Here is a 24,657-nt window from a genome sequence, read left to right on the forward strand (position 1 = left end):
CAAACCACAAAACCCCACACCGTTCCACTTTCATTTTGATGAAGCCACTATGAACAGAGCACAACAGCCAGAATGTTGGACTTTATGGGTTCTCGAAAACAGACACACACACACAATATATACAATCTCTACCCGCCTGACAGCGTTTCATCCAAAATGTCCTCGGTCAACTGGCCAGGTATATCGATATACAAGTCAACGGCATCGTAGTCAAAGGCATCCAGTTCCTCGTAGATCATAAGGTCTTCAATCGAACGGTTGGGCTCCTAAAAATGGAGATATCATTATATAGCAATATTAAAAATAAAACATGCTGGTGGTTCTTTATTGTCAAACCCCTACAATTTTTGCTATGTTTGAAATTTTACTTCATTTTTTATTTTGAAGTATAACTGTCTAATAACAAAGTTTAAAAATATTAAATCCCTGAATTAAATTTTTTGTTTACCTTAATAAATTGAAAATTTATTGTTTCGTATAACCAAATCATAGAAAGGATAAGAAATTAGCAAGTAATTTTTATTGTTGTCAAATATATTTCAATTAATTTGCATATAATAAATACTTTTTAATATATACACTTACAGATAATATTTAATTTAAAACAGTTTAGTAGTGTTTGTTAGAAAAATTTATTTATTTATCACTCTTAAGCATAACTTTAGTTTTTAAAATACTCAATATTCTATTATGTAGTATGTGGACTTACTATTTTGGCGTACTTCCAGCACTCGATGGCCTTATAGTTGTCGCCCAGTCGTAGGTTGATCAAAGCCAGGAATCCCCAAACGTTGGGCACATGTGTCTCAATCCGGGTGGTCTTGGCAAAGCACTGGAGGGCCATCTCCAAGTGATCCAATTTGTAATAGGCTTTTCCTATCATATAGTCTGCCACGAGGGTCGGCAACTCTCCGGCGAACGTAAAGTTCAGGGCTTCGATGCATTTATGGTAGTCGCCCAGTTCATAGGATATATATCCCAGACGCAATCTGCTCAACTCGAAGTAGTCACGTTCATTGACCTCTGGTGGTGGCAGGGTCAAACAGCATTCGTAGTAGAGAGCCGCCTCCACCAGATTTCCTCGATAATACTCCACATTTCCATTGACCTGAGCATTCATGGCGGCCTTAAAAAATAATAATAATAATAAATAATAATAATAATAATAACTCAGAAAATCAAGTTCATAAGTTTTAGAAAAAAATCTAAATTTAAGGAATAATAAACTAAAAACGGCCTTTAAGCAGAGTATCTGGCTATTGAATAATTACATTAATAAAAACAAAAGGAAATAGTAAAAATGAATATCCACATTTATTATTTAACATAAATGTGGATATTCATTTTTATTTATTTATCATCACAAAGCTTAATACATTTCATATAAATTTGCTTAATTTATTATACATTATTTGCTTAATTTATTATAATAGTTGAATTAATATGGAAATATTAGATTAAAAAAGGGTTCTATTTGATTTTAAAAGAATTATACTTAAGTTTAAGCTGTAAAATCTATTTCAAAAATATTTAAAAGGAATATTAAGAAATATTAATATAAATAACACAAAAATCGCAAGAGATGAAAATCAAAGCAAAAAATATTTCAAATGAGTAAAGAATTTTTGGATAAACTGCGATTTTTGCCAGTGAAAAAATGTTGGCTCGTTTTAAAGGCCATGTTAAGACCTTAAGGTCCTTAAATTATGAATTTTTTTTAAATCAAGGCATTTTTTTCTGATTGTAGGGTGCCACGATATTTAGGAAAAACATACTAATTGATCAGCTCCCTCTTCTTCTCCAAACTCAAAACTCTGTGGCACAAAGTCCTCATCCAGTTGGTTGAGCATCAGAGCCAACTGAGTGTTGATCATATATCGATCCGCATCCTGGACCAAATGCTCCACGGTGGCAAAAACAACCTGAGCGAATTCGTAGAGTCCCAGGCGCACAAAGATCTTGAAGACGTCGTAGATGAGGCTTCCTCGACTGGATGGAAATGTGATGTTCAGGGATAGGAAGATACCCCAAAGACTGTGAGGAGCCTCGGATTTGCTGACCTTGCTGGTGGAATGCTGATCCTCGAATCGCCAGCGGGCGAAAGCACATCCCGGTTCGTACTTAAAACGTTTGTAATAACAATATAGCAGGATCCAGGCAACCTGCTGTCGAGGATTCTTCTCAGCATAGTTGGTAATGCTCTTCAAAAGACACTCCGTGCAATCAGCTGATGTTTCCGGATTATCGCGAGTGTCCACATAGTTTATGTACAATTTAATCCAGCCCCTGTGAATGCCCTTCGATATCAGTTTATTGTAATTATTTATTTATTTTTATATAGTATATAGTATTTATTTATTTTTATAAGGTATATATTTTTTTATATAGTATACATATTTTTCCTAGTATGACAATTATAACTTATAAGTAATTATGCTACTCACTACACTTATTATTAAAGAACATTAACAATGGACAATAATTGAAAGTTAGAATATTTTATTATATGTATAAATATGAATTTATATTTATTCTAACTGTAAGGAAAATTTTACAGTATTAACAAAAGGCAATAATATTTAAAAGATTTTTATTATACCTAAGTGTAAATTTAATTATATTAACTTTAGGAGCTTATTTGATTTTTGTAATTTTCTAATTTAGTTTAAATTACCATTTTTAGTATCTTTATATATTTTAAAAATTTATTTGGGATAATTAATAGGCTGGTGCTTACGCAAAATATTCATGGGTATCCGCCAGATGATTCTTATTAAAGTAGAGCCTAGCTTTGTCCAGTTCTCCACGCTCCATGTTCGCGATGAGCATGTAGAACCAAAAGCGTTCGTCCGAGGGATATTCGGTGGTAGCCTGTAAATGAAAATAATCTAGAATTATAGTAGTTTTTAAAATGGTCAACAATTAGCTTTTAAAATTTTTCCAAGCGGCCTTTTCCAAACCAGTTATCATATGTTCAATTGTCGCTGTCTAATTTAATATACGAGCATTTAGATAACACACATTAACAGTCATAATGATTAATTGTTTACTTCCGAATTTCGTTCATTCATAACTTTATCAGTTGTACCGGGAAGGTACAAAATCTAATCAAATTAGCGTACAGCTTATGTGATTCACTTACAGGTTTATATGAAACCTTATTCATTTCCGTTTATATTATAAACAAATATTCCAACGGAAATGTATTACAAATTAAATTTGTATATAATTTTGAATTTAATCGATTAATGTTTGCTAATAAAACAGACAGTAAAAAACAAACAGCTTTATAAATTGGCATGATTCAGTCTTTAAATTTAGCTGAATGACTGTTGAATCTTAAAATAAAAATAGATAAACACGTAAAACTTATTTACAAAGAAACAACTAACTTTCAGATTAAACTAATAGCCTGCAGCTTAGATATTTTGTACAAAAAAAGTTAGTAATACTCTGACTGGTCACAAAAAGTAATTAAAAGTATTCAATGAATCAGACTGTTGTGAATCAAAAACTGACCTTCTCAAGCAAAAGATTGCCCAGGCTGTCATCATTCACTAAACTTAGTAACTTGATGGTGTTCAAGTAGTCGATGATTCGCTCTATTTGAATATGCTTATTGACTGAATAATTTTCAAAGCCTTCGTTCTCAATTTTCTCCACAATGGAATGTATACGAGGTTCTAAATCGTTGTAGGCCATACTGCAGAGATTCTAAAGAAATATAATTCTATTTATAATATTTAATATATATATTATAATCCACTTACCGCGAATTCCACATTTGTCGAAGTGGGAGTCTTTGTATTGTAGACACTGCCCACCAATTTCATTAGGATATTGGTCAAGTTTTGAACGGCACAGCAAAAGTGTTGCTTTTTATCCTCGATCTTCATCACCTTCTTGTCGATAATGAAAGCTATGCAATCCCGGATGAATTTGTCGAATCGGGCGTAGGATTCCATTTGGATTTCAGAAAGTGTCAGCGCTTTATGGTCATTGTAGGGAGCATCGCAGAAGAGCAGGCGGTTCTGGCGAACGAAGCTATCGCGGAACACCTTTAGTTCCTTGTAGATCTCCCCAATCGGCGCTAAAAGACACAATTTGATAATGGCGAACGTGGGCAGCACTCTTTGGCGTTCCAAACTCTTCACGCTGGCCTCGCTAATCTGCTTTCTGGCCTTTATCTTTCCCAGGTAGTCCAGCTGGACAGCGAACCTCATGTTTTGCACTGTTAGAAATGGATTTAATGGTAGAATAAATACTATATCAAGACTACAGCCTTTGAAGATACCAGCTACTCATAATATCATGAATGTGCCGTATAATCGAATGTGCCGCAGAAATATATAGAATTCTTAACCACTTATAAGCTGTTAAAAAACTGAAATAGTGAACATAAATATCTGACTATTGTATCCAAAATTTTATATTTTATTCATAATAATAAATACAATGCATATTAAATTGCGTAATTTAATATTAAAATATTTTTATTAATGCCAATTATATTTGTTTTCAAGGCATTAAAAAACTAATAACAATGAAAATCAACGTGACAAATATTTAAATTGAGTATGAAATAAATAAAATTCAAGGTTGCCAACTAAAAGATACTCCCTACTTATACCTATACTCTTGTATTCTTAAACTATTCTTAAAGGCGTCTAAGCAATACCTTTCCAATGGATATATAATTTCATGTGTGTGTTTATATACCATATTATAGACTTAAATCTTTTATATTACTACAAAATTTTTGGATATATATATATGTTCAATTTTTTGTAACTTTTTGAAAACTCATTCCTCTGGCTTTCATTGTGTTCAACATTTCGTTGGCTGTTCAATATGATCAATTATATAAACTCACCCCCCGGAAAGGCCATTATAGAGGGATCCAGAACACCCTGGAAAACTTTCTGTGGCTTGGCGGTGCCAGGTAGGTTTTGGAACACCTCCACTGCCAGGACATATTGCTGACAGGTGATGGCAAGCGACAAGATGTCGGCCATCTTCTGTGTGAGGATGAAGCGGTGGAAGGAGTTGCAGACGAGTGCCTCGTCCACCACCTGCTCGATTTCCTCAAAGTCCACGGTGAGGCCTTCGGAGTAGAAAAGTTCCGAGAAGATGCGATGCATTTCCACCTCCATGGCGGACTTCAAGCCGGTCACGTTCCAAGGACATACTCGTTGCCGGAAGGACTCGAAGACATGGTGATTATCCTGCGTGCAGATGACCTTTCGCTCCAGATTCCCGAATTCACAGAGCGGAATGAAGGTATAGTCATTGCGTTCACTGGGCAATCGGGAACGAAAACTCAGGCGAACGCTTAAGGATTCCATATCCAAAATATAATCCTCTTTCAAATTGTATATGCTCTCAAAGGTCACGAAGGTCATGTTGGTGAAGGTCAACATTTTGGCAATGGGCAGCAGGGTATAGAGATGCCACTCCGTGTGAACGGTGCATCTCAGTTCATTGGACACATCCGGCATGGGATAAAGAAAGAGTTGCTCACTGATCATGCTGCGTCGATGGCCAAACAACTTGATCACATCCAGATAGCCCACACATAGAAGTTGCAACTTCATTGTCCCCGTTGTTTCTATCACAGAAGAAACGAAATCGGAGTCCACGGGGTCTAGATTGCCCTCCTCCTCCTCCTCCAACATTTCATCCTCTGTTTCGTCCAAAAAAAAGTTACGCGTCCCGGGAAACACCCTCATATAAAATTGAATCAGGAGGGGATTATCCGCCGCATGGTTGATCCTGTCCACATTGTCCTGCTGGAAGATCAACGTAAATGTGGGCTTGCTGTAGAACTCACCCTGCACAATAATTCCATCCGTGTTGTAGTGCTCATCGCATTTGACGATCAAACTGTCTCCTTGACTGATGTGAATCTCGAGAGGATGCGGCGTTTGGGGCAGATTGCTGATGCTGGCAAGTTGGATGTACAGGAACACATTCGGCGGCTGCGGATGGTTGCCCAGGTCCTCCTCCGCCTTTATTGCCGCGCCTTTTTTACCCTTTTTTGGCGGCATTTTTCATTCAAACTTTTGAATTGTGTTTATTTTTGAACTCTAACGGAAAAGTCGTTGGCAACGAGCGAGGGCTGGTTAACATAATACCAAGCAGGATAAATAATACCAAAAAAGTTTCGTTGGCAACAGTCAGGGCTGGTGGTAAATATTCCCAAGCAATTTAAATAATAGCAAGAAAGTGTTCTCACTTTTAAACAGGTAGCAAACAAGTACTTTACAGTGTATTTTGCAGTATATTTGTAGTATTTTTTGCTTGCCAGCCCTGGTCTCCCAATCAGCTGTTCAACGGCGCAAGCAGTGTTACCAACTGCTTGCGCACCGCCACACGTGAAGAGAAACAAACAACAAATCGGAAGGGTCAGTGTGTAATTATGCAACAAATTGTGTGTGAAAAAAGCCACAAACTGCATTAAATTAATGACATTTGCGAAGATTGTCTGCTCCTAGCTGCAATCCATCGAAATGTATCGTTTATTAAGTGCAAATCGAGCGGCAGCCGTGCAAAAAGCACTTCGCGTGCCGCCCATAGCCCACCCCACAACAACAACAACAACAGTATGCTGCGGCTGCGGCGAAATTGCGCCTTCAAATTTAGTCCATTATCAGCAGTATTATCAAATGCTATACCGCCAAAAGCCGGCAGGTGAGTAATAAATATAGAAAGTATTAGAAAGGAATACAAACATGTGCTTTCCAATTTCAGTGACAATCACATCAGCGGCAGCAGCAACAGCAACAACAATCACACGCACACAAACAACAAGCACACCAACAACAACACAGGCAGATGCACTGCCACAAACGAAAAAAAAACGATTGCGCAAGCCAAGATATGCAAAATATGTGGAGCTCCTGGAGGGTAAGTCCTATTAGCTAGGATAATGAACAAGAAAGGTAGCAAACATCTGGAAAGTTAAGTATATATACTCTGGCATCTATTAGAAATTTTACATACTTTTTAAAAAGACTATATTTCGATTTATATGCCTATATCTTTCAAGACATTGAAGCTTTGTCGAATTTCCGTTGAAGTATTCGATCGAGTCATATGATATAGTCGTCTGATCCAATTCCTGCAATTGGAAGAAGATTTGCGTAGAAACTAACTCTCCTAGTGAGGCTGATCCAGAATATATATACTTTATAGAGAACGAAGTGTCTTCACTGCAATAGTATATTAATTTTAATTTTTTTCCCCTATTCAGTCACCGAACAGGCCATTAGCGAACGAAAATCCCGGGTTAAGCGGCTCAAATCCAAAAAGCTAGCCGATTTTATACAGAAAGCCCAACAACAGATCCTCGAAAGACGTGCCCGGGAGGATCGCAAGGATAAGAGGGCCAAAGGCATATTGGATGTGGTCCAACGACAACCGGTTGAGTATCAGAAAATCGACATGGAGGCCTTGGATGGTTCTGTTCTAGAATCCGGCATATACGACGATCGGCCAATGCTCTTCTTCGGCAAGGATGAGTACACCAAACAGGTGGTCGCCAATCCCGAGGAAATGCAAAATATCCTTAAGAGTTTCCATAACTTTCGGGACATCATCGAGAGCATGGGGAACGATCATCATGAAGCGGATTTTGGGTGAGTCTTAAAATAAGGGGATAAAAAAATTTTCAACACAATTTTAAACAAATTTTGCTTTGGTATTCGTGCATTGCGGTTTTTAGGTATTTAAAAAATGTTTTAAATTTTTCATTTGATTTTTTTTTAAATATATTTTAATATCTGAAATTTTTATTACAAGTTAACCATATTTAACTCAAATATATATTAGCACTGAAAGTTATATGGGACTTATGTAATCTAATATATTTTACATACTTTAAAATATTTTATTATTTAAACATGCAATTTAATTTGCATTGTATTTTATATTTAATTTAAATGTGTATTAATATACAACATTTAATTATAGTTAGTATTCCAGTCTTTATCATTTCACTTGGGTTTTCTTGAAAAATTAAATTACATTAACTTTTCTTTCTCCCAGGCTGAGTACCCCCAAAGTGCTTACAGAAGAACCTGAATCCCTAGATCCTTTTGAAACCATTGAACCGTACATCAATCCCCTGGACAAAAGTAAACCTTCTTCAGTAACTGCTGTGGCTACGCCCAATGCCAATGCATCAGTTATAGCCAAGTCCAAAAAACGGTGAGCTGATTTATGCACATTTAAAAACCAAATAATTTAAAGTTGATTATTTTCCTTTTTAGTTTCAAGTCAAAGGTTCATGTCAACGAGGAGCAAGAGCGTTTGGCCAAACAGCGGGCACTGAACATTAACCTGAACACTTACCTCAATGTGTGTGTTTCAGCTAATATGTTAAACCGTGCCCTGTCCACAATAATTGCCTATCGAGGCAGAGTTAGAAAGAGTACTTTGCCGCATATGTCCGAGGGCCTCATGACCATCCACTTGTACAATATCCTTTTGCATGGTTACGCGGGCAAGGGATCCTTTGATCGAGTGGAGGAGTTATTCAAACTCATCGAGGAGGATGGTTTGGCGTTCAATGAGCAAACCTATGTAGCCGTTTTCGAGTGCTTGGGTCGCTTGGAACCGGACGAACAGAACCAGCAACTTATATCCAAATATATCGCTAAAGCGAAGAACGAGGGCTTTAGTTTGAATCAAATTATGGATCAGTCCAAGTTTGTGGCCGATCAGCGGGACATTGCTCTGGATGCTATTCGAAGACTACGTCCGGATTTCAAACCAGTCTATGTGCCGCCGCAGCTGGGCTACGACAATGAACTGCTGAATCATCTCAACGAGCATGTCTTACCCATTGGTGCAGATGAGAAAGCTGAGAACAAGGACTTGGACTATGCCATTATGAACTCGAAGAGAGGCTATAGCACAGCTCAGTTGGAGCAGCTTGCTCGGGAGCAGCTTAAAATAGAGCTAGACGGTAGCATAACCATTAAGTCTATTGAGAAATCAAAGGAGTTTGCCAATTCCGAAAAATGCGTAAGTTAGATCTATTATGTGCTTTATAATTGATATATTTTTAATTGAAAAATTCGAAACTCCCTTAGCGCGAGCGGCTTAAAGAACTGGAGGAAACATGGCGCAAACAAATTACCTCAGCCATCGTGCGAGATCTCAACACGCTGCGTGCCCAAGTGCGCTTTAAGCCACATGGCTTCATGAACTACTACACATACCTGAAGACCCTCGATACATCACACTTTGCAGACATTCTGATCAAGGAGCTTTATAAGCTGGCCGAGGGTTCGGAAACCTTCAGTCCCACAGTGGGTCAGCTGTACAAAGAACTTGGCCAGAAAGTTCAGCAACGATACAAAATCGAGCAGAAGAAACACAATGGCACGCTGGAGAAGATTGGCGAGATATACAGCTCGTACTGTGAGCTATGGGATAGCGGAAAGTCACAGGACAACACACGACAGGCTTGGCAGCGTCTGGTGCACGAACAGCGGGAGAGTGGACCCAGCATGGATCTGCCAGAGGTGCCGTGGCCCTCGAATGTCTTGACCGGAGTGGGTCGCTTTCTGTACAACATTCTGATGCGGGACATCAAGATTGATGCACATGTTATGCGGCTGAAGAGCAAAACCAAAGCGTCTTCTACTCAGACGCAAAACATGCTGCCCGCCTTCTACACACTCTTTCGAAATCAGGGACGTTTCGTTAAGGAGGAGGTTAAGCCACATCCTGTGCTCTCCAGATTATTGCGAGCTTCGCGCCAGCAGACTCTTACCTTCGACTCAAATCTAGTGCCCATGCTGTGTCCTCCGCAACCGTGGAGTACCCCACACAACGGTGGCTACCTACTCAACAAGTCGGAACTGATTCGCCTGCCTCACCAAGCCATCCAGCAGTGGGATCGCATTGCCGCCTCGAATCCACAGCATCTTTATCCTGCTCTGGACTCCTTAAATCAGCTGGCCAGTGTTCCCTGGCGCGTGAATACGCAACTATTAGATGTCATCATCGAGGTGTTCCAGAATGGTGGCGATGCCAAACTGGATGTCCCTCAGCCTCCGAGTTCCCTGCCTCCTCTGCCCACGCTCCCAGCTAAGGATGTGGACGGCAATGCCGCCTCCAATGCAGATCGTGCCAAGCAATTCCGGGACAAGCTGAGCCATCGCAGGAAGCAGGCCGAGATGTACAGCTTGTGGTGTGATGCTCTCTACAGGTTGTCCCTGGCACAGCATGTAAGTACTCTTTAGGCCCTAGATTAGATAGTGTATATAATTAGACTGAATTAGGCAAAAAATTAAAAATAAATGCTAAAAAAAACTAGCTTTATACAAGCATATTACAAAACTTCTTGTTTAAAATAGATTTGTATTCAAAACTATAAACATTTTTGAAGCAAAAACATAATTTTTCATTTATTCAATACAAATTTAAGTCCGTACGACTTATTTTATGTAGACAATATTCAAATGTTTATATACGTATATAAATTTCATAAGACTATCGTTTCTCTTTATTAAATGTGTTTATTTAATCTAAAATTGCTTTTTATATTATTGAATGTATTTTTATTGCTTAAATATTTATTGTTTGTTTGTAAGATTTATGACTAAAAGCTCTTAAAATTTGTATAAGATATTTCAACTAGATTTAGATATAAGCTGAAGTAGAATAAACCAGCAAACATTTATTTATAAAATCCATCCACTATAATGTTGTTAACTCGTTCCTCATTTCAGTACCGCGATAAAGTCTTTTGGCTGCCACACAACATGGACTTCCGTGGCCGAGTTTATCCCGTGCCGCCGCATCTCAATCACCTTGGCTCGGACTTGGCTCGTTCGATGCTCATTTTCGATCAGGCACAGCCATTGGGCGTGGATGGATTCAGCTGGCTAAAGCTGCACTGCATCAATTTGACGGGTCTAAAGAAAAGGGATTCGGTGAGGGAACGTCTTCTGTACGCGGAAGAGATCATGCCGGAAATACTCGATTCTGCGGACAATCCCCTCACCGGTCGTATGTGGTGGTCCAAGTCGGATGAACCCTGGCAAACGCTGGCCTGCTGCATGGAAATCGCCAATGTATACCGCTCTGCTGATCCCGCCGCCTATTTGAGTCGTTTTCCCATCCATCAGGATGGATCCTGCAATGGATTGCAGCATTATGCAGCTTTGGGCAGAGATGAAGCAGGTGCACGTAGTGTTAATCTAGCACCATCGGCCATTCCGCAGGATGTCTACAGTGCGGTGGCCGTTCTGGTGGAGAGGAGCAGGAAAACCGATGCCCAGAATGGACTGCATGTGGCGGAGGCACTGGCAGGATTTGTGCGTCGCAAGGTTATCAAACAGACGGTGATGACCACAGTTTACGGCGTGACTCGCTATGGAGCAAGATTGCAGATAGCTCGCCAACTGAAGGACATCGATGAGTTCCCCAAGGATTGGGTGTGGCCAGCGTCCACTTATTTGACCACCAAGACTTTCGAGAGCCTGCGAGAAATGTTCACATCCACTAGGGAGATTCAGGATTGGTTTACGGAGTGCGCGCGTCTTATTTCCGGAGTTTGTAGCCAGAATGTGGAGTGGGTTACACCGCTGGGTTTGCCCGTGGTGCAGCCTTACAATCGGCAGGAGATGAAGCACTCGCCTCGCACCGGATTTAAGGTCTCCTCTAACTTCTCAATGGACATGTACGAGCGACCAAACATCCTCAAGCAAAAGAATGCCTTCCCGCCGAATTTTATCCACTCTCTGGATTCCTCGCACATGATGTTGACTTCGCTGCACTGCGAAAGACAGGGCATCACCTTTGTCTCCGTTCACGATTGCTTCTGGACGCATGCCAATACTGTGCCCGAGCTGAACAGGATGTGTCGGGAGCAGTTTGTGGCCCTGCACTCGCAGCCCATTCTGGAGCAGCTCTCCCAGTTTATGCAGCACACCTACAGCTTTAAGGATAAGTAAGTTTTGAAACTATATATATTAAAGGTTATATTTTTATTGATACATGTTATTCGTTTAGCGACTTTACCAACGATGGCTCTGTGGAGGATCTGTCCAAGCGCCAGTTGAACCGCACTCTAAAGCAATTGCCACAAAAAGGAGATTTCGACCTGCGCAACGTACTCGATTCTGTGTACTTCTTTAGTTGAAAACCTTAACATACGACATTAACAGTGCCTAATCTTAATTTAGTCATTAGTTTTATTTAAAATACCTGTTAAATTTGTTAAACAATTCGGCTTTTAATACCAAAAACAAATGGAGAAAAACAAAAAGTACAAGAGTGTGTAACATTTAAATACAAAAACTTGGTTATACAATGTTTTTAAAAAAATTGTTTCTTAATTTATAAGGGGATGTATAGAAGCTTGGATTATGTCTTAAAACAAGACATTTTTAATATACTCATCCAATAATACCGGAAATTTCTGCTTTCCTTCAATATTTATTTACAACCACACTTTTTCAATATATAATACCGGGAAATGCCTGCTTTCATCCATTGATCGATTTTGTTTTCCACTTAATTTCAATGCCATTTAATTGCTGTGTATTGTACTACCGCAAAGTTTTTCATTGCGTTTTGGGTCAGAGCTAATCGAAATTCATGTGTGCTTGTGTATCTGTGCCATTAAACGATTGTTTAATTAATTTTTGGCTACTACACTGTAGACACTATACTCATAGCATGTGTATTTGGATTCATGTGCAAAAAGTCAATAGTATGTGAGTTTATCTTGCGCTCATTTCTATTTAAAATAAAATATTTTTTGAGTGGAACAACCGCAATGTGGTTCAGTTTGTTTATAAATACCTGTTTTATTTAAATTCTTATGTTTACCCCTAGTTTCTTTTATCGACTTTCCCCTTTTTAATTATTTTTCCCATATTTTGCTTCTTTCGAATTTTATATTTGTTTGTTTTACTTCAATTATTCTGTGGCAATTACATTTGATTGTTTCTAATTTTTAGGAACACTGTTCGGCTGGGAGAACATAAAGAATCCATTGATTTACGATCGCTTCCCGATTTGGTCGGTTCTGACCGCTTTATGCTGCTTTCAGTTTAACCCACTCAATATTCAGTGAGGCTACCTATGAATATCATTTCATTTCTGTAAATTAGTAATCGATTTAATACCAATGCGCTTTATTTTGGATGTGGAAAACAAATTCATTTATTTTTCTCTACATGTTTTTTTAAAATTTAATTTATAACCAAAGTTATATACTTGTTTTTTTTGTAATATACAAATATTTCCTTAATGTGTGCCTTAGAACTCTTTGATTAATAGTTCTTTTTTATTAAATTTTTGTTTTAACTCTGATATATTTGTTTTTACTTAATTTTACTAAGTAAGAGTCAATTTTTAATCCTACGACTTAAACCGCCTTCCAATTTCCCCCGAAATCGTGTTCGTTTTTATAATAATTTAATTTATTCTTGAAAGTAGATAATCTATAGTGCCCTCTCATATATTAAGTCTCTCTCATTATTAAATTATTTTTCTTTCAATGACCTTTTTGTTTTACTAAATTGTAATTATCTCCAGCATAATTTTATATTTTAAATATTAAGGCAAATATTCATTTTATTTAAGACACCAATGCATTCCGAATTTCCCAGTTCGTACAGTTTTGCTCCGCTTTCGTTTTCACTCACTCGTTCGGACTCCGAATTCGGATTCCGAGTGGCTTTTTCATCGTAGCACGCCTACGCTCAAATTCACTCCCCTTTTTTTACATGTGCCCACTTTGGCTACCGCTGCCTCTGCTACCGGCGACCGGCGACGTCGGCGGCGGCGTCGACTTTCTTCGGCCGCTCTGCTCTCGTTTATATATGTTTTTTTTTTTTTGGCTCGGCTGGCCGCTCGCTTCCGACTTGCCGCTCAGTCTGAAAAGTTCATGTGACGCGTCGAGAACGCTGCGATTTCGAGTAGTCCGCTGGCCGATTTTCTGATTGCGCGCTCTTAGGGAAATTCCGCTGGCATCTGCAATTCGCCAAAAATTCGCATCTCGCAGTTCTTGCACCTGCACCTGTTCCGCGCTGAAGGTGGATCGCTGAGGTAACGCATCAGCCTGATTAGCTTTTTATCACTGCATATCACACAGATTGTGGGAGGCGAGATGACCCTAAAAGGGGGCGGGGCAACCACAAAGTGCAGTGCAAATTAATTTCAGCTAAATGAAAATATGTTAAGTGACACTAAGCAGCCACCAAACTAAATACACTCAAATAGTGTTTCGCAAATTTTAAATTGTTTGTAAACATTTTCATGCATATAAAGTATAAAAAATCATATTTTTTATATAGTGCGTATAATTAGCACAATAAAATGAATGTGTATGAGGTTTACAAAATTCTCTTGTTTAGAGTGCCTATATTTACCAGAATAAAAATTATTTAAACTTAAGATTATAAAAAGTTAATATTTTTTTAATATAATTTGAAAGTATGAAAACAAAAAAAGGAAATAAATACGTTGTATTATGAAAATATTATAACAAACCATGACCTTAAGCTTAGCAAGCAAACAAACTTCGATTTATGTAAATGTTCTCTTAACTATTGAAAAAAAAAACAAAAGCCTAATTTATTATAAATTAAATTACTACAAAACGTGTTTAAAAATATATTCTTAAAAATTTTTTGTTTTAATAAAATTAAATTCATTAAGATTAAAGAACAGAATAATCTCTTCAATTTCCTATGTGACATTTAATTTGATTTTATGTGTTGTGCTCTTATTTTCTTTGTTTTGTTATTGTATCTCTCTGCTTTTCATTTTATCCCAGCGATATATCTTTGCGATTTTCGCAAGTTTTTTACTGTGTCTTTTGTTTGGGTAATTGTAAATAAGTTGGGCGAGTTGCAATTGATAAACGACCGTTCATAAACGAATAAAAGAGCTATCTGGGTGTCGGCCTTATCGCGCCAGAATATCGCATTAAAACTAATTCAATTACAGGCGGTGTGCCTGTGTGTGTGTGTGCTTGTGCGGGGGCATGCAAATTAGAAGGAACGCTTGCAATAACAACATCAAGAAGCAGCAACAGAAGCAGCAACAGAAGCAGTAGCATATATGCATAGATAAACGCACACAGACCCAATTTCAAATTGGGGCAATGTTTTGGGAGGAGGATTGCAAAAGGGGGGGTGCCAAGTTGAAACTTAGTTTTCTGTTCGTGATAATGTCATAATTGACGGCCTGTCGACGGGTTTGATTGAATTTCCATGGAAATTGAGTTGCAAATGAGTTTTTCCAACAAGTGACGAAATTATCGCACTACTTTTGATACCAAATTGATAAGACCTCGACACGATTTCAATTTAAAACATTTCAAATGGAAATTAATCGTTTGATGAGTGGAAGAACAAACTGCAATTCAAAAGAAAAATGCATAAAACATAAAAAATTAGGCATCAAATAGGTAATATTTGAACACTGTGCGTATACGTAATGTGTAAGATAATAATAGTTCCTTTCTTAAGAAATTAGAAACCTCCACATGGCGCTTATATTGTTATAAAAACTTAATTTCAATTAAAAAGTATTTTAAAATAGTTAAACCTTCATTTTAAAAAACCAAACTTGCTTCCCAGCTTGATCAACACTATTGCGTATACGTAATATAACTCTCGTTCATAATAAATAAATAGCAAAGAACGACTTTTGCCAGCCAGCTAATACCATTCGATGGAGTCTCGACACGATTTCAATTAAAAACAGTTAACAATGAATAGTGAAATGATTTTTTATGGGCCAATCGTGCGTACGCGTAATGTTTGTGTGTATATGTGTGCTTTTGTGAGCCATAAGTTGCGGGCGTTAAAGTGTTTAACTCCCAGCTCTTATAATTCCGCCCCCCGAAACGCCTCTTGTAGGCGTATATTTTTCCGGTGTGCGAGCATCGCATTGTATTTGGTCTTAATGGAAAAAGTGTGTCCGTACATCAAATGGGTTATTATCCATTTTGCCACAGTGGAAATGGCCATTTAAATTTATTGTCGTATTCCCTGCTGTGTGGCGTGCGGCACGATGTGGCAGGATAAAATGCTTAAATCATCGTGATGGTGATACATACGTAAATGTTGTGTGCCGCCCGTATTGAGTGCTAACTGGTTGGGTTTACTCTTTTTTTATTTTTTATTTCCCATCAGTTAGTGTTATGGCTTTTCCGCACCCGAAGTTGTAAAAAAGATAGATAGTAAGTGGAGATAAATCAAATGCTTATTCTGAAGCAAACATAACCATCTTGATATTCTTTCAAAACATTTACTTAAGAGCACTATTTTATGGGCTACATAGTATTAAAAAAAAATTTCCAAGAGAAGTATCACTTTAATCTTAAATTATTTAACAATAATATTGCAACCGAATAGTTAGGGGAGATAAATCATAAGCTTACTCTGAAGCACACATATTCCTTCAAAATATTAACCCAAGAGAACTATTTTCTAGACTGCTTAGTTTTTCCACTTTAATATTAAATTATTGAACAATAATTTTCGGGTGTTTACTATATGTGCTGTCAAGATCAGTCTCCATGCACTTTTCTCCGCCATCATTTATCAGAAACCATAAGGTTGAGTCATTTATAATGCGTTCTGCGTACATTTGAATTTATGCCGTGACTCAGCATGGAATTCTCATATTACGTATTGCATATCTAATAGGTATGCGACGGAGTTCCGATAATTTCCCATTCAATTTCAGCGAAATACTATAGAAGGAAGGATTTTCCAGCCGCGGGGCCTGAGATAAGAAGTCAGTCAACTGCAAGCCCGCCAGCTGTCAACCTAACCGCTTACCGCTTGTCACTGTCCTTTTCCCGCTTTCACTTTTATACCCACAACCACCCAAGCCACCTACTTCACCCCCAAACCACCCACTCCACCCTCGCGTGAGCTATGACCATTATCGGGCGGGTAAAGTCAAATCAAGTCAAGTGCGAGTGCAGGCAGATATTATGCTTTTTGGCAGCTCACTTTTTCGGCGACCCAAAGGCACCGTCCAAAAAATGGGGACAAATTCTATAACAATTTATGTGGAGGGAATAAAACCAAATAATGCCAAAATAAGTAAATATTAAAAATACACGTTAAAACTTACATTTTTATTACCCATAAGATGTATTATTTCAACTAAGAAAAAAGTATACTCTCTTAAATAATAGAAATTTTTTTTCTAATATTTAAAATATTCTGAAATTAACGTTTATGTCCTTAACTTTGTAGGTTTAGGTTTTTAGGTTTTTCCTGCCTTCTGCACATATTTCTTTCTCTGTGTCTGGGAAATCACTAATTCCCCCATTTGTCAACCAGTCGCCTAACGTGAGTAATTAGACCCCATCCCGTGGAAACAAAAAACACAAATCAAACAATCTGACCAGAAAATGCTGCATAGTTAGCTCGTATTTTCGACTGGTCGCTCCGTTTTCGGCTGCATTGATTTCCACTTTGCCGGGCAGCTGGCTTTCCTTTAGCTTTCGCTTTCGTTTTCATTAGTGTTATTTATGAATGCGAATTAATGTACCGATGGCATGCACAACAACACTTTGCGACCAAAAAGGCGAAGGGATATGGCCAATGCCACTGCCACTGCCACTGTTACAGCAAAACCGGGCAGCACTTCACTTTGTTTGGCTAAATGCGGTGCTGTCGTCCATTTCGGGTGCCATTATTACGAGCGTTTCCGTTCGGAGATTTCCGGTGATTATTTCCATGCTGGCTAGGCTACCAATACTATAGAAACGCAAAAAAGCTAAAGGGAAAATCCCGAAACGGAGTGGACACTTGGAGGCTTGATTGAATTAAGCCCTAAGTGATCCTGGCCAGCAATGCATAATGACACGCAGCTTAATTATGGTACACCTGTCCCACTTTCCCTAATTGAAATTGATTGCACAGAGCTACACACACAGAACAAAAAATTGCAATTTGTCATTCGCAGGTCAACAAACCAGGGACCATAAACATAATAAGTGGTAAAATAAAAACCACAATTTAATAATTACTCATTGAGCCAACAAAATAAATTACTTAAAAATTTATTATAAATTTTTAAGATCAAAAAATTATATTTTAAACCTTAACTTTTTATTTTTTTTATTAAACAAAAAAAATGGTTTTTCGAAGTTCTGTTATAATATTTTATAATTATTGTTTACATTATATACCCTGCAACAAAAACATATTATTTTTACCATTTAAAAATTTAAAATTTATATTACAAATTAGTAATTTTTTGCTTTTTTCTCTTTTTAAAGATATGACTGTCAAACAAATTTAATCAAAACAAGTACCATTTCTCATACATGTATTTTTTCTGTGCAGATACTCGTACCATTTGTTACCGTTTGAGAATCAAAATTCTACTTGACAGCCCTTCTGCCAAGCAATCTGTTTTGTTTCGGTATGCAATTGTTATTGCCGCTGATACTTCGTATCGATTAAAATTGTGGCAGAGCAGTGCCAAAATGTATTGTCTTTTTATCGTTTTTGGAAATATTAAAGTCATGTCAAACAATGCGCCAAAGGTGGCTCAATACACGAGTTCGGTTCTGTTTTCGCTGATATGGGATGTTTTTCTGGGTTTTTTTTTTTAGGGGAGGTAAAGTCGGGGGTTCGAAACGACCCACACGAACATATATGAGATACTCGAAGGCAGAAGCTAATGCAAAAGCCACAGAAAAGCCAACTGGCGGAAATACTAGTAGAAAACAAATAAAATGGCAAAAAACAAAAACAGGAAAGAAGACAAATTAAATTCGAGCAATGCGAACAGTCTATACACTTGTTATTACTAACTTAGGGAAACAAAAAATTTTAAAAGATTTTTATTAAAGTCCAAGCACAGACTTTACTTCCAAAAAGTGTACAATTTCAAATGTGATTGTTTAAGAATATGTTTAACAATTTGATTTTTATTTGTATATATTTACAAATTAAATTTATTGGGTAAATTAAATTTACAATTTTAGATACCAACATTTCAATAAGTATACAATTTCAAATGTTATATTATAAGAATCATTGTTCAGTATCAATTTTATTGTATTTATAATAATGTGTTATTTTTTTAAGTATTTATTTATTTATGATTTCTTTACAGAATGTCAAGCATTTTTTATCACATTTCTTTAAAGGAGTGACTTGAAATTTTGTCGCTTGGCGATTTATTTTTCATGGCCAATTAAAAACGCGTTGACTTTACACATGCTTACAGCCAAGTTGACATGGTCAGTCACATTGGTTAAAGCCAAGGTCATCTAGAGGTTAGAATATATGAATATGCATACCTTTCGATATTAATCTTGTATCTTAAATCTTCAATCGCCCAGCCAAGCAACTTTTTTAGTGTATGGAAGTAAAAACGATGAAAGAGGAAAATAAAAATTGTAACAAGTTGAACGTGCTGCTGAGCTGGGCATTAATAGGTTTTTGACTTGCCATAAAACCAACACAGAAAATGAAATAGACACAGAAACAGAAACAGAAGCTACAACAGAGCTGTCCAGTGGAATGATAGTCAAAGCCAAGAAAATTCCCCCCCACAAAAGCTTAAATTGCTCGTTGGCCTTTAAAAAATGATTTTGGCCAAATCATAGAAAAGCGGCAGGCAGCAAAAATGTTCACGTAACTCGATTCAGTTCAAGTTGAAAATTTTTTGGGCAGGTCTTTGGGTCTTGATTAGGTTTTTGTTTCGTTTCGGGCCCAACCAACACTCGAGTTGCTCTTGTAATTGGCCAGTTGCGGAGACTGTGGCTAATAGCATTTGCCCGGTAATTGGCCAAGCGATGCGATGGGTTGGGAAATTAATGCGATTCTCCTGCACCCAGCGGACGTTGCCATGGCACTTAATAATTATCATGGGATTCCATCTTAACTCAAAAAAAAAAAAAAAACTACCACACAAAAACCAAAGAATTGACGCAATTAGGCATGTTCACATCATTTTTAGTCACAACATTGGAGACATTTTACGTGGAAGTTACGAAAAAGGTGAAACTCTTTTCTTTTGTCACCCTTCCGTTCGATTTTGCAGCTTGTCAACGGTTTTATGTTACATGTTTCCAAGTCTAGACGTGAATTTAATCAGTTAAAGAGCCATTGCCCAATTGAATTGAATTTGACAGCCCATAAATAAATGACAATATGCCAGTTTTTCTAATTGTCTTCAAGAGAAATATTAGTGGGAAATTAAATGTAATTATTATGTCAAGCTATCATACACAAAACAAGTTGGCTTATTAATTCGATTTTAACATTTTCAGACTAATTTAATTGCTTTTGGATAGTTGGAAATCATTAAGGAAATAAAAATCGTAGATTACAGTTCTTGATTGATTTAGTTTCTTGACTATTAAACTCCTTGTATTTTTTTAAACTAAGTAGTAGTAATATAACAAGGAAACAAAAATCAGTTTGAAGCATCCATCGTTAAGGAGGAACTGGGCTTCAATTTCAATTAACCTTTATTTTTTTGAAACTTTATCATAGGGTTTTATAATTGAGATCATCGCCACGAGTGCAAAGAAAATGATAATTAATTTAGAGTCCATGTTGTACCGTCTCGTTCAAGAACTTGCCAGCTACTAAGAACATATTCAGATTTATTCAGTAAATCAGGTTCAATAATCGAGTTGATATAGTTTAACAATAATATCAGCTACAGTTAAAATAAAGATGGTCAAATAGGGTTTAGCTAAACGATTTGATATGCTTGATTAAGTCAACTCTAAGTTTTATAAGCCCTTGTTTTATAGATTTTTATTAATTAAAGAAATTAACTACTACAAAGAAATGAAGTTTGTATTATTTACAATTTATTTAATACACTCCAATCCGATTAGTTTCTAGGACTGGATGCTGCTGTCTAATTTTGGTTATATTAGAAACAAAATGCTGAAATCGCATACAAAGATAAAATTGTATTTGCAACTGTTGAATTTTATTTTTTATTTCCGACAAGGAATATTATATGCGTTATAATTTCATGAGTTGTATTTATTTATTAAAATTACATTAGACAGCATTCGATTTAAATTCAGTTTTTCTTATATTTACCATTGCAAACTGCTTCGCAAAGTAATCTATCGTAAAATAAGTTTTTTGTTGCACCACATCCACCGTAATTGAGCGGCTGGCATTTATTTTCCTTGAAGACCCACTTCTTTATGAAGGCCTTACATTTTCCTCTGACACTGGGAGGATCTTTACACTTTTCTAGAAATAAGTTTATTGAAGTTATTAGACTCGCACCATATTCGTAGGTGATGGTATGTGAGAAAAATGTTACAAGAGCAAAGACAATGAAAACGGATTTGGAGCCCATGCTATGCCCTCTTTTTCATAAACTTGGGTGAAAGACTATATCTAAATCATTTTCATAATACAGGTTGCTAGACCATAAGCAAAAAAAAAATAGTTCACAGTTCGCAAAACCGATGTTAAATTTAAAATAATGTATAACAAATTGGAATGCAAGTGTAGCTAAACGAATTAATATGGTCTTGAAAATGATAATTTAATAATTTCGCATGAATTCCTTATGCTTATATATTTTGGTTAGAAAAACCCCCAACTTGATTTCATTTTCGACATGCTTTTCCAAACATAATGCAATTTAAAGTAGATTTTCTTCCATTTGATTAGTAATTCAATATGAATGTATACATACGTTCAGGGTCGCGAATCTATGGCCCCTTCCCTCACCTGTTACACACCCATCCATCCATCCATCGACTTGTTGTCAGCCTTGAACTATGTGGGGTAAACAAATTTGTTATCAGTTTACTTTGCATTTCTGTACGACTTTCCTCTTTCGACTTATATTTTTCATTCGATTTCATTCTTTTCATGTCTATTCATTTATTCTGCTGCCTTACATATGTATATATAGTATACAAATTTATATACCAGTTGGTATTGTGCATTTCTGTATAGAGAAGCCATCAATTTTCAGTGCTTTTCCGTCCTTCATTTATCTATTCAATCAGAAAGTCAACCCCCGTCACAATCGGAACTTTCCTTGCCAAAAAAAAATATGTAACATTTTAAGCTGGTCGAAGGTTTCCTTACCTTGCTTAACCATTTTGCCGACCGAAAAACTTTTGAAAAATTCATTTTTCTCAGCATTTCTTTGTTTACTCAATTGCAGTTTTGCAGGTGCTGTTTGCACTGCTATTTTTCCTGCTTCTTTGCATTTTTCCGCTTTTCCCGTGGCATTTTCTTGTTGCTCCTCACTCAATCACCTTCTATCTGCCCGGCTCTACTATATATCTCACTCCCACACACCCACCGCTTGCTATTTTATTTGCTGATTTAATCGCGTCTTGAAGCTTCCTTCCTGTGAGTACTTGTAAGGGGTGGGGAAAAAGGGAGCTGGGAAATGAGCGGGGAAATGGGACAGGGAAATTGCCAAAGGGGCCGGAGCTGAGGCCAGTGGCATTTTGTGAGGCGTAGTTGCCGACACGCGCACACAGACTCATAATCAAATGTAATGTGCTGTGAGGCAATCTATAGCCACCGGCCATGCAACAGCTTGCCCCTTTTTGGGGCAAAAAGGGGGGCTCTTTACTCGCAAGGGGCTTGGAGAGAGGAAAAGGAAAAGAGGGGAAAACAACAAAGAAAGATGAGCAAATGATTACGAAACTCAAGTGGCGAGAAAGTGGCCAAACGACTCTTCAAGATACCTTCTTCGCTCCATCAGAGTTTTGAGAACATTATATGCTTGTTAATCCAACAATATTGCCCTGCGATTCCGGGAATTTCGATATTAAGATGGCTCCATTGGCGACATCAAGAAAAAGGGGATAAAATTCGAAGAAGCTTTGGCAATTCAATAAAAACGGATTAAGTATATATTGGCAGTTGGAAAATTGTGAAATCAATCAGAAAATTGACTAATTAGGCGTTATTAAAGAAGACTTTATTATTCAATTTTATTGCCATTGAAATATGGTCAAATTAGTAATTTCTACTAGTAATTTCCACAATTATATTTTTGAATTAAATAGTCATGTAGTTAATAAACTACATAGAACTTAATTAAATATATTATTTCTAAGCACTAATAAACCATCTTATTAACTAGATACTTTCGATTTGATAATACATAGTTTTATATGTCTATTTAGATAACCTAGAGTAAATCCCTTACATTACATACTAATTACATAGTCAGCTACCCAACAGTATAGCCTCCACTTAGCCATGTGCGCTAATCATTATATCGCTTGTCTAGCCTAAAAATTTAGCTTTCGTTTCGTTTATTGTCTAAGCTACCCCACAATTATCCATGCCAAGCTTCTTAGCCTTTGTTTGAGGAAGAAAGCCAGTCATTAATTGAATTAAACAGATCAATAGACCAAGTGGCAACTGCAGAGGCAATCGAACATGTGTATTAACAATGGGTAAAGAGTAATGCCGAAGTAAGAACATCTTAATCTTGTGTTGAAAATTGAGTAAACCAGACTGGTCAATGGCTTCTACCAAGAGGCAGACAGTTGATGTCTTTGACTTCCACGTACTTGCGCTTGTTTGTTTATTTTCACTTTTCACGTTTTCCACTCTCGCATTCGTTTGTTTGCCTGTGACATAGACACATGGCTGTGCTGGTACTGGTGTTTGCTCAATAAGTCAGCCATGGGGGCGTCGACGGGGCGTATGCTCAATGTGCCAGTAGGAATAGATGTGTGAATGTTCCTCTATTGCACTGCCACGCGAATCGACGACAAGTCAGCCGAATGTGTCAAACAGCAATAATCAGCCTCAAGGCGAAAACAGTTGACAATGCTCGCACATCCTCGCTCAAAAGGCAAGTAAAGCCATTACAAGCATTTACATTCCTCTTTACACTAATAAAAAAAAAGATAGTTGAAACGAATATCTAGCATTTGAATCCAAAACAAGAGATGAAACTGTTTAAACAGGGTCGTTTAGTACTTGTTCTTTATATTAATTTGAAGGTTTATTGTATTTACAATTAAACTGAATTTTCTGAAATGTTTCATACTTAAATCATTTCCAAAATTTAAAAAAAGAAATAAAAGTTTCCTATAAAAAATACCTTAAAATCGAAATAAATTGAAAATCAAAGCTAAATCTTTTAAGTTGTGTGTTAATTTCTTGGAGTAAGCACGTTTTTTTTACAAGTGTATATATTTTCTGTGTTTATTTTTTTTTTTTTTACTTTTTCGGCAATCGCTTAAGTTTATTCCATATTGTCGCATCACTTTCGCTGTACCACGTGGCGAATGCGTAACATTCTCTCAGCATCCAGAGCCGTCGGCAGTCGCCATTAAACGCCATTTATACATAAACTTTGGGCGCTGCCCCGAATATCCGACGCTTGCTACTGACAAGGGTTAAGGAATCGGCATTAAGCCCCAAGGAAATGGCCCCGGGGCCAGTCTGAGCTGAGCGTTAACATAACGTCGGAGCATCGGAGCATCGGACCGTTGGAACGTTGGAACGTCAGACCCCTTGTCGCTGTCGCTGTCGCTCGAATCGCCTTATCAGGCGAATTGAGCTCTCGTTCGCACGCAACAAATAAATTCGCAAAAAAAGAAAACAGGCGGAGGCGGATGGAAAACTACGGAAAGCCAACCGATGCGGAAAATACTCTAGAAAATTATTGCGCGGT

At 37.2% G+C, this 24,657-nt stretch overlaps 2 protein-coding genes across 2 annotated transcripts; one reads left to right on the forward strand and one right to left on the reverse strand.

The window, feature by feature from the left end:
• Positions 1-19: 19 nt before the first annotated feature.
• LOC108147859 lies at positions 20-6,076 on the reverse strand. The gene is made up of 7 exons (XM_017274617.2): positions 4,874-6,076; positions 3,771-4,231; positions 3,520-3,714; positions 2,738-2,871; positions 1,776-2,286; positions 710-1,126; positions 20-266 (listed from the first exon to the last, which is right to left on the reverse strand). The coding sequence occupies exons 1-7, from the start codon at positions 6,045-6,047 to the stop codon at positions 129-131; spliced, it is 3,030 nt and encodes a 1,009-aa protein (XP_017130106.1). The 5' UTR covers positions 6,048-6,076; the 3' UTR covers positions 20-128.
• Positions 6,077-6,352: 276 nt separating this feature from the next.
• LOC108148025 (DNA-directed RNA polymerase, mitochondrial) lies at positions 6,353-12,272 on the forward strand. The gene is made up of 8 exons (XM_017274860.2): positions 6,353-6,690; positions 6,751-6,906; positions 7,253-7,637; positions 8,047-8,208; positions 8,271-9,027; positions 9,096-10,238; positions 10,743-11,965; positions 12,028-12,272. Exons 1-8 carry the CDS (start codon positions 6,510-6,512, stop codon positions 12,155-12,157), a joined length of 4,137 nt encoding a protein of 1,378 aa, XP_017130349.2. The 5' UTR covers positions 6,353-6,509; the 3' UTR covers positions 12,158-12,272.
• The last annotated feature ends 12,385 nt before the right edge of the window (positions 12,273-24,657 follow it).

Source organism: Drosophila elegans, unplaced genomic scaffold, assembly GCF_018152505.1.
Source record: "Drosophila elegans isolate 14027-0461.03 unplaced genomic scaffold, ASM1815250v1 contig_814, whole genome shotgun sequence".
NCBI lineage: Eukaryota > Metazoa > Arthropoda > Insecta > Diptera > Drosophilidae > Drosophila > Drosophila elegans.

Excerpts from the sequence above, each read along its gene's own strand:
- LOC108147859 (XM_017274617.2), bottom strand. The coding sequence starts at position 6,047 with ATGCCGCCAAAAAAGGGTAAAAAAGGCGCGGCAATAAAGGCGGAGGAG. Across the intron at positions 3,715-3,770 it reads CGACAAATGTGGAATTCGCG|AATCTCTGCAGTATGGCCTA; the intron begins GTAAGTGGATTA and ends ATATTTCTTTAG. Across the intron at positions 267-709 it reads GCTGGAAGTACGCCAAAATA|GAGCCCAACCGTTCGATTGA; the intron begins GTAAGTCCACAT and ends CTCCATTTTTAG.
- LOC108148025 (XM_017274860.2), top strand. The coding sequence starts at position 6,510 with ATGTATCGTTTATTAAGTGCAAATCGAGCGGCAGCCGTGCAAAAAGCA. Across the intron at positions 6,691-6,750 it reads ATACCGCCAAAAGCCGGCAG|TGACAATCACATCAGCGGCA; the intron begins GTGAGTAATAAA and ends TTCCAATTTCAG. Across the intron at positions 8,209-8,270 it reads ATAGCCAAGTCCAAAAAACG|TTTCAAGTCAAAGGTTCATG; the intron begins GTGAGCTGATTT and ends TTTCCTTTTTAG.